The 10,594-nt window shown below is 38.0% G+C and overlaps 1 protein-coding gene across 1 annotated transcript in view; it reads left to right on the top strand.

The window, feature by feature from the left end:
- DNAH7 (dynein axonemal heavy chain 7) overlaps positions 1 to 10,594 on the top strand; it is a 214,406-nt gene that overhangs the window by 133,935 nt on the left and 69,877 nt on the right. Inside the window, exons 38-42 of the mRNA XM_006028533.2 lie at positions 244 to 412; positions 3,448 to 3,574; positions 5,611 to 5,830; positions 6,389 to 7,261; positions 9,864 to 10,093. Of these exons, the coding sequence (XP_006028595.1) occupies positions 244 to 412; positions 3,448 to 3,574; positions 5,611 to 5,830; positions 6,389 to 7,261; positions 9,864 to 10,093 (1,619 nt within the window). The remainder of the gene's footprint in view (positions 1 to 243; positions 413 to 3,447; positions 3,575 to 5,610; positions 5,831 to 6,388; positions 7,262 to 9,863; positions 10,094 to 10,594) is intronic.

The following is a 10,594-nucleotide window of genomic DNA, read 5'->3' on the forward strand; positions in this document are numbered from 1 at the left end:
TGGTGGCAGGGGGGCTTTAACTAAAGCTCATCAAACGAGCTTTAATTAATGTGCCCCCACTGCCATTTTGAAACACGGGATACTGAATACATGTGATGCTGCAGATGCTTTAATTAGCGCAGCTCTCAGAGAGTTTGGAGTTTTATCCTAATTAAAGCACCCTCTATGTGTATAGATGCCCTATGTGAGTAAACTTGATTTTGGGCATGAGTGGCTTGAATCTCTTTATATTTCCATTTTCAGGTTGTTTTTGTAGATGATGTAAATATGCCAGCACGAGAGGTCTATGGTGCTCAACCTCCTGTTGAGTTACTTCGTCAGTGGCTAGATCACTGGAATTGGTATGACCTGAAAGACTGCTCTGTGATCAAACTTGTGGATATTCAGATCATGTGTGCAATGGGACCTCCAGGTAAGACATGAGAATCAGGTTTGTTTGTTTTTTTTGTATGAGAATAAAACTCCAAAAAATAACTTTAAAATAAATAGTCCTGCATGCTTAGGATCTCCATAAAGCCAAATCCTGACTGTAGGAGGCATGTGAACTTTTCCTGCTTGTGTGCACACATGTGGGAAAAGGGATTGGATGTAGAGAATGCAACTTGTGAAGCGCAGTGCAGTGAGAACTCCCTGGCTAGGACTTGGGGCAAAGAACTTCTCCATCAGTAGAACTTAAACTGCAGTCATCCAGAAATTATTTAAGCAGGTTATTTGGAAGTTTCTTTGGTAAAGAAGGATCCTCAGATAGCATAGAGTCTGTGTGCCCCCTTTTCCTAAGCTGTACTATTTGGAGATATTGAACAGAAAAATTTCAGCTTTATTTGGTAGTAGAAAAAGTTATCATATAAAATAAAGATTTCATTGGATATTTGAAAGCTAGGTAAAGACATCTGGCTGGAAATCTGTTTCCTTGTACTCAGCTGAAGTCAAACAATAGAAAATGTGGACAGAAGTAACAGTTGAAACATTTCAAATACCTTTGAAATGTTTCAAAGAGCCAGCTGTACAAATGTTCATTCCTTTTGAATTGATACAAAAGTAGTGGATGTGCTCCAAAATCATACCTCTTTAAAATCGGGTATTACTTTGAAGCTTTTCAGTTCTTGTTATGTGTGTACAGGGACAGGAGAACCCATAAGTCCTCCGGAATCCCACAGTTCTCTCTATAGGCAGGGAAGGAGAGTGGTGTGGAAAGTCTGCGGCTGTCATGCAGATCCAGTTTCCTGGCCCCTGCTGTTCTAGTACTTGGGGGATGAAATGGCTGTGGCAATTTTGAAATACTCTAACCAGGAGGTACCACAGGGCTCTTGCATATTTCCCCCAGCTGAAACATTTCCTTTTCAAAGCATTTATGCTCATTCACTAGGAAACATTTCAGTTGTTACTTATGTCTACACACAGTATCTTTGTATGCAACTTTAAAGCCTTTCAGTCAACACAGTCCAGCTACCTCCCAGTGCTGGTTCAAGCTCTAACTTGCTACCTTTTCTCTCTTCTTGTTTTTCTTGCTTCCCTTTCACATAAACTGTCAGAAACAGAAACTATAGAAAACGCTTTGCCAATGTACACCTTGCATGTGCCTTTGTTTTGAGTAGGGATGTGTGTCTATCTTTTGAGGGAGGGAGTCACTGTTAGTCAGCTATCTGGTTCCATAAAGCAACTTAACTGTTACATTACAGATTTCTTAAATTATGGACAGTGGTTGCACGCAACCATTCTTCAGCTGCACAAGAAGGCACACAAAAGCAATCCTAAGCCATTTTTAGTTTTCTTTGAAATGTGTAAGCCATTTTTAATTTTCCTTGAAATTTTACTGGCTCCTGGTATACTCTTGAGCAGTTATAGTCCACACTCTGTGGCTGGTGATAGCAGAAACATGGAAAAACTTGAGCTGTAGCTTGTCCTGTGTGCTACATCCCTATTCTTTGGTTAGGAAGGGAGGATGGAAGGTTAGAACTTTCTATCTTGGCAGTACATGCCCTAGGGATTTTTTTTATGCTGGGGAATCCTCAGGCAATTGTGTGCCTGCTCTTCACTGACATTGGTGCTAAACTGGTGGAGGGACATGATCTGCTCCTAACTGTTTTGCCTCAAAGAATAACACAGCTTCATTTGTTTGTGGTCAAGCATTTACGTTAGTGGCTCTTCACAGATAACTGCTTTGTAGAATACATTAAGTTACCATGTGTACTCAAATCCAAGACAAGTTTCCCCACCCCGCCCATTTAACCTGTGGGGGGAAAGCTCCTTGTCCTGAATTTGTGCATAAGCAGGATGTCAGGGAGTCTGCTGTGGCTCCAATTCTGGCCCCAACCCAGGATGGAGGTCGGAGCTGCAGCTGCTGCCTGCCCCTGCTGCCTCTGCACCCCTTGCCTGCCCCCCGCCGACATTATCTTCCACCTGTGGTTCCAGCTCCAGTCCTACTCCAGCTCAGGGCACAGAGCACATGGTTACTCCAGCCCCAGCCAGGCCATGCAGCTGCAAGCTCTGTTCCTCAGGCTGGAGTGGAGCTGGAGCTGGAACTAGAGCTGGAGCCAGAGGGTGTCATAGTGAGAGGGAAGGCAGGGTCTAAAAGATACTGCTATTAAAATAACCTTCAGAATTTCTGTCACTATTAATGCTACATTTATTAAGAGAAATCATAATTTATGTTTGTATTGTTTTAAAAACTTAACCTTTTTGTTACAAATGTAATTGTTTTCATACCTATGGACTCATTTGTGCCTTTAGTCAAAGCACTGAACAAAGGTGTATGTGTGTTAATGTCCACATCCTAGTAATCACTAAACCTCAATAATGCTAACCTCAAATAATGCTAACATATAATTTGATGAAAAGTGAGGATGAAAGGTGCCACCCTCTCTCTGCCCAACTGCTGCTGGAAAAAAGGAACTTGTTCTGAGTACTAGCTTATCCTTTCTTGCCATGAATCGAGTCACAGATACTCCATTCAGGGTATATGTGTATGCAAGGGGTTAGGGATTGCTCTCCCTTACTTATATGCATGGATGTGTAGTCCAAGTCACAAATTAGCCATTAAAGCCAGCAATGCTCAAATTAGGGTAGTATTTAAATATAATAGTATTATAGTACTGATTATTATTTTTCAATTTGCTTGTAATATATATGACATTTATAAAAGCAAGATTTCTATGTACAAGAGATGCTATTAAAGTAATATCAAACACTGTTAGAGCAGGAGATATTTGGCCATATTTTACAGCTATTACCACTTGCAAAAGACTGACTGTGATGCCCTTATTCATCCTGAACATTACCTTATTTTGCTTCTCTTGCAGTCACCAGGACTATACTTGCAGTATGGTATGTTTCAGCGTGAATCAGGATGGTTGAATCTGACCTGGGAAGTTTAGCAGCAAAATGGTGAACACAGTTTAATACTAATTTTAGCATTTAATTTTTAATATTAATTCTTTCTAATTTTAGGTGGTGGCAGAAACCCAATAACTCCTCGATTCTTACGACACTTCAATACAGTTACCATTAATGAATTTGATGATGATTCCATGCATACAATTTTTTCTAGAATCTTAGCTTGGCATCTTACTACATGGTAGGTGACTTTTGTATATTGAAAATGGCTAAAAATGTTTAGGCAATGCTGTTGGGAATTGTATGAACTTAAGCTTTAAACCAGTTTTTTTTTGGTCATTTAATTTCAGTTAATTCAGAAGTTTTGAAAACATTTAATACACAGGAATGAAAAATATAGTTATTTTACTTATACTATTAAGGGTAGAATTTGACAGTTCTAAAGATTCCCATATTAGGAAGCTATAGCATTGACTTTTTTCTCGGCCTCTCTGGCACACTTCACTGCTATCCCTTTACAGAAATGGGACCTTGTGGCCTACCTGCCTTGGATGCCTTGAACCAGAGCTGATTCTCCCCAACCCTAATCATCCTCAGAAGCTTAACGAACTTAACAAACAGACCTCTAGTCCACTCTTATGCTTATAAAAGTGGAGTACACTCTGGGTGTATAGTCATTCCCTGCACTTGGTCTATATTCATATGGCTTAATTTCATGAAATTTTTGACCAAGAGCAGCATGTGCAGCTATTTGCTGCTCCTGGGAGCTGCCCAGGGAGCCCAGTGTAAGTAACTTGAGGTGGGCAGGATCTGGGGGAGTTAGCAGGTCCACAGGGGGGTTAGCAGGTCCATGTTGGTGGGGGTTGCCCAGTTGGTGGGGGGGGTCCAGGTGCTAAAACTAACCCAGGCAGGGTTGGGTTGGGGGGAGGCTGGGAACAGCAGAGCCCTGGAGCTGTGCAAGTGGCTTTGCTTTCTCAGCCCCAGAGCTGCACTGCGAATCTGTACAAGCACTTGCAAGATCAGGTTAAACTTTTCTTAGATTGAGTTAACCCTTTCTTATATCTAAGTCTACTTACTCAGGTGAAATAGCTTTGATCGCGTGCATGATTTTTTGGGCAATTTAAGCCCTCTGCTTGCCTGCATGATTGGACATTTAGAGCAACCTGACCCTGGTTAAGTCGACCTAAATGTAATGCTTGTAAATACACTCTGAGTTTACAGTCCACATATTCAGGCACTTTTGATAATTTAAGCAACAGCTACACAGACTTTTAAGGGTCCCCAAAATCAAACACTCTACTTCAACTAATATAAGAAAGCTAGAAATCTAAAACAACTATAAGCATACAAGCATTTTCTTGCTTCAGTTTTCTTAATTAATATTTTGTCAGTCTTTTAAATAGATCAGCCAGGATCCTTTCCCTTCTCTTCTCTTCACACATATGGTTTCTTCTTTACACTGTGGATTCATTTTTTTCTGCAGCCACTTTGTTTGCAGTTTCTTACAAGGAAATGGCCAATGAAAGAGATTTCCTTTTGTAACCTGTAATCCCTTTTGTCAGGTGACTCTCAGATCCACTTATTCAGGTGACCAAAGTACACCAGTATGTGGCTCACTGCTTAGTTAAAACCCCTTTGGTGTTTAGACCTGAAAAGCTATTTTCTCCTAGATGACATCCATATTTTTGTGTAAAGAAGGGGTGCTCATAGGCCAGATCTGGAACTGCACACAGTATTCAAGATGTGAGCGCACCGTGGATTTGTATAATAGCATGATGATGTTCTCCATTTTGTTTTCAATTCCCTTCTTAATGATGTGCAACATTTTATTGCCTGTTTTGATTGCAGCTGCAAACTGAGCTAACATTTTAAAAGAAATATCTACAATGAATCCAGTGTCTCTTTCCTGAGTTGCAACGCCTAGTTCAGAAGCCAGCATTCTGTACATATAATTGAGGTTATTTTTTGTCAGATGCGTTACCTTGTACTTGTCAACATTTGAAGTTCATCTGCCATTTTTTGTCCACTCACTTAGCTTGGTGAGATCTTTTGAACCTCCTCTCCATCAGCTGGGACTTCCTCTGTTGTTACTTCAGTGTGGTCCAACTCTTCAGACCCATCTGTTAGATGGGTATGAGTTTTTCTTATGAGTCTTCCTATAAGAAAATACTAATCTTGGCACTGCCTCAAAAATAAATCAGTATTTAAATATATGTGTTTAGTTTGATGACATTCTGAAAAATCATGTTATTTTTAACATTTTCTTTAATTTGTCAGTTTTAGCTTTCCAGAAGAATATATAGCACTGACTCCACAGATTATTAACAGTACCATGGCTGTCTACAAAGAAGCTATGAAGAATCTGTTGCCCACTCCAGCCAAGTCTCACTATTTGTTCAACCTCCGTGATTTCTCCCGTGTTGTTCAAGGTGTTTGTCTGTCAAGGCCTGAAACAACAGAATCTGTGGGAACAATAAAACGTCTCTGGGTCCATGAGGTAAAACTCATATTAGTAAGAAATTGTATTTAGTATGGATAATTAGAGATCCAAATTAGTCTTTAAATATTTTTCCTTTGTAAGATAATTTAACAGAATTATTTTATCAGCTGATACCTATGTAATGATGTCACAGTCATGAGCTATGAGTTTTTTAATAGCTAGAAATGGGCTTGTATTTATGTATGCTGTACAGAAAGATGTTCTCATACATTTTCAGAGCATCTAAGCAGAGAGATTGTCTTATGGACTCCTTCTCTGCCATGAATGAATTCAGAGTCTAATACCTTAATATTTTAATAATATTTTGTAAAGCATATATTCAGTACATGGAAAATGTGTTATTTTTCCTTATGGATTTCTCCTTTTATTTAGGAGATAATGTTTAACTTTTCAGATTGTTTCTAAACATTTAATTTCTATGTAGCGGAATTTAAAATAATGTCTACTTTGAAGTTATTTCTTCCAGATTTCTATCTGTTTGATTGATGTTAGTTTTAGATTACTAGAATGCCAGCAGTAGCTTCTAAAACTGTTATGTTGTTATTTATTATGCAGGTCCTCAGAGTGTATTATGATCGTTTAGTGGATAATTTGGATCGAGCCTGGCTTGTTGGGTTTATACAAGAAGTAGTGAAAAATCACTTGCATGAAGACTTTCATAAACTTTTTCAGAACTTGGACTTCAATTCTGATGGCATAGTGGAAGAGGATGACTTACGTAGCCTGATGTTTTGTGATTTTCATGACCCTAGAAGAGAAGATACCAACTACAGGGAGATCAGTAATGTGGACAAATTGAGATTAGTTGTAGAGAGCCATCTAGAGGAATTTAATAACATGAGCAAAAAACCTATGCAACTTGTTTTGTTCCGTTTTGCTATAGAGCATGTTTGTAGAATTTCACGGATTCTGAAACAGCCTCGCAGCCATGCTCTTTTGGTTGGTGTTGGAGGCAGTGGCCGACAGTCCCTTACACGATTAGCAGCTCATATGGCTGATTATACACTTTTTCAGGTTGAAATATCTAAGAGCTATGGTAGCAATGAGTGGCATGAAGACCTAAAAGTCATTCTAAGGAAATCAACTGAGGGTGATATGCAAGGAGTTTTCTTGTTCACTGATACTCAAATAAAAAGGGAGTCATTTCTAGAAGACATCAACAACTTACTCAATGCAGGGGAAGTACCAAACCTCTTTGCAGTAGATGAGAAACAAGAAATCTGTGAGCGAATGCGTCAGATAGACCGTCAGCGAGATAAAACAAAGCAGACTGACGGTAGCCCCATAGCTCTTTTTAACTTTTTCATTGATCGTTGTCGAGACCAGCTGCATGTAGTATTGGCAATGAGTCCCATTGGAGATGCTTTCCGTAATCGCCTTCGGAAATTTCCAGCTCTTGTTAACTGCTGCACACTTGATTGGTTCCAGGTGGGGCTCTTTTCAACATGCATATTTTTTACTGGAAACACTGCATGTGACTTTTTAGATATATCTCCTCTGTTTTTTTTCATGTTGAGTAGTAGTTCTTTGATTCTGCTAGTTAACAGATAAAATGTGTTGTGGATTTTCTTAGAGTCCAAGGGTCATAGTCTAATTTACACCATTAAAGCCTTACTTATGTATTAGGGGTTTCACATTAGTACAGATATGAGCAAGATTGTACCCAGAATTGCTGGATCACTTAAAACATGTCTACATGTTACAAGCAGCGTTGGGTAGAAATACCAAAGTTAGTTTGGATGATGACTACCCCTGGACAGAGCTCCCCAGTAGCACAGCCGTACCATTTCCAGTGCGTGAGCTAGCTCAAGTGCATCTGAACAACACTGCACCATACCATGGAAACATAACTTAAAATTATAGTCTGAATGAACACGGTACTGTAGAAATTAGGTTATGAAATGTCCAATGTACTCTACTAGCCCAAGGACCATCCCAGAGATGATTTGGCCTTTCTCCTTTTCTTTGGCTGAAGTTCCTCCAGCCAGCTCTTAAGTCATAACTTATCAGTACAAGGCAAATGGGGAAGAAAGAAAGATTATAGATAGCCTTTAGTTAGCCTTTAAAAATTCCCAAATCCAGTTTTTCTTCAAAGGTGAAGGCTTTTTTTTCAAAATGAATCCAAGAGAAAGTGTAGAGGAAATTTTTTTCATGCCCTTTAAAGTGGTGAGATAAATAAAGAAAATAAATATATACAAATAAAGTAAATGTAAATATACAAATATAGATATACAATTAAAATTAAATACATTAAAATTACATTAATTTAATTTTCACGTGTCAATAATTCAGAAGTTTTTCAGAATATTTACTAATAGTCTAATATTTGCATGGGAACAAATTGAAGAGAATTTTTTATCAGGTTTTAGAGCAGATTATTTACAGAAGCAGGTGTATATTTTTTTTTGCTGTAATGCTTGTCAGCTGTTAAAAAGAAAGAGCTAGCACATTGACAAATATGCACTTTAGTTTAAGTTAACTTATTATTAATTTTGCTAGCCAGTAGTCAATGATGGACAGTATTTTAAAGTATCGTTGCATATTTTACAAATGGTGGGATTTGTGGAATTCTGTAAAATATTCAATTAATAGCTTATGTGCTGTCAGAGAGAATCAAAGAAATGACTGAATAAGTACAAAGTAATATGAATTTTGGTGTCATGTTGGATGCTGACAAACTCAATCTCCTTCATTTTGACCTACTGTAAATTTAAGAAGGAAAGACTCTCAAAATTGATCATTAGTTATATCTGAGACAAATCTGAAGATTTGTCACTGAAAGCAGATTTTTAAATATTCACACTAGAGTACTCCTTGATGTTTATTTTTTAATCTCTTTAGTTTGTGATTGCAGGATACATGCACACATAAGTTACTGTGTTGCGAAGACTTACACAGATATTTTTGTATATGATCAATCAACTTCTTATGGAATAAGCCATGTTTAATGTTAAAGCATTTGACTATTGCAGGACTAGGACAATAGTTCTACTGCACCCCAGTTTACATTAAAATTTTAATCTGGTTAATTTAATTTTAAAAGATTTGGAAACAAATGTTAAACTAAACACATGTTTAAAAGACAGATTGACATTCACTGCAGTGAGTTTTGACCTTTAGATGAATGAAATTCAGCTAATCCTTTTGTTTAAAATAACCATTCATTAAAGAATGATGGAGATATTTTTTTATAAGGAACTTTTACACCAATAAAACAAGTAAGAGTTTTTAATTTAATACTGTTATAACAACTGACAACTAGCTGTGCTTTTTCATACTAGAAGGGGTAGAAACTAAGTTTGCTTTTGATTAAGCACTGACAGCTCTCATTGAATTTAGTGGGAGTTGCCCATACATCTAAAGAGCAGAATTATGGCTCTTTTCATTTTTCACAATATAGTCCTCGTTATCTGATTTCAGTTAATCAAGGTTTGGTCATATATCCTTTGACAAACCTGGGTGCTCTTTATTGCACCTGGGTGTACTACTGATTTAGAGACCTGTTTTTCCGAAGTTTCAGATTGCAGTAAATCATTGTACTACATTAGGTACATGGAAGCTAGCAGATCCGCAGGAGGGTATGGAGTGTTTGGTAGGGGGTTGGCAGGATGAGGGGAAGAGGTAAGAGGGCTAAAGATAGCTCAGTCAGGATTAGAGGGAAGCAGCAAGAAAAATGCAGCCTGGGTTTGGGGTGAGTGCCTAGGTTTTCCCAGCCCCAGGGCTGTGCTCCAAGCACATACACGCATTTGGTTAGGTCGGACACAGATCAGCGCTTCCCTAGGTGAACTAAGTTATATTGGGCTGGCCATTATTTGCTCAATCTAAACTCATTGAATGTTGTACAAATCAGCACTTACGTTGGCCTAACCCTAGTTTGGGTGATCTAAGTGTAGCACCTGCATGTACCCTCCATTTCACCTTTAAAATAGAAATGATATTGGCTTAATTGGAAAGCAGTTTTCAAACCGTGAATAGAAGCTGTTATATAAAAGCCAGGTATTTATTTATTTGTTGTTTGGTTTAATTTTAGACATGGCCTGAAGATGCATTGGAAGCTGTTGCTTCTCGCTTTTTGGAAGATATTGAAATGTCAGAGGAAACTCGGAAAGGCTGTATTGATACGTGTAAAAGCTTTCACACTTCTACCATAGCTTTATCTGATTTATTTCATGCTGAGCTTCAAAGACATAACTATGTTACACCTACTTCCTACCTTGAGTTAATCTCCACGTTCAAAACTTTACTGGAAAAGCAGCGCACGTAAGAGTGTATAAAGTGCACTTTGCTAGGGAAAAGCTACGTTTATTTTAAATGTTATTTTCTATACAGAATTAATTTCATAGCTAATATAAAAAAAAAAATTAAGGGTATTCACAAAGATTTATCTTGGATTCACCTTCACAGAATGGACTGAAAACCTGGTTGAATACTATTGATATAGTGGCCAATTCTGACAATTGCCACAAATTTACTGCATATTTCTACTTTAAAGCATTATGTATTTTCTTGTAATGCACCAGAAGCTCTTAAAATTTCAATGGATTTCCTCTCTGGCAGGGAAAATACTACTGGATAGCATTATGTTCCTTTATAAAGACAATGTTTTCCAGAAGGGTAGGTGGAGTTTTAGGGCTTCATAACTATAGATCCAGATCTGAGGACAGTGAGGATAAAATAGTGCAGGTGATTTTATACATAGATACATAATCTAGGTGTAGGTCTCCAGGTCAAGGTTCAGCAACCTATGGTCATGGAAAGAGT

This window comes from Alligator sinensis, unplaced genomic scaffold (assembly GCF_000455745.1).
Source record: "Alligator sinensis unplaced genomic scaffold, ASM45574v1 scaffold784_1, whole genome shotgun sequence".
Taxonomy (NCBI): domain Eukaryota; kingdom Metazoa; phylum Chordata; order Crocodylia; family Alligatoridae; genus Alligator; species Alligator sinensis.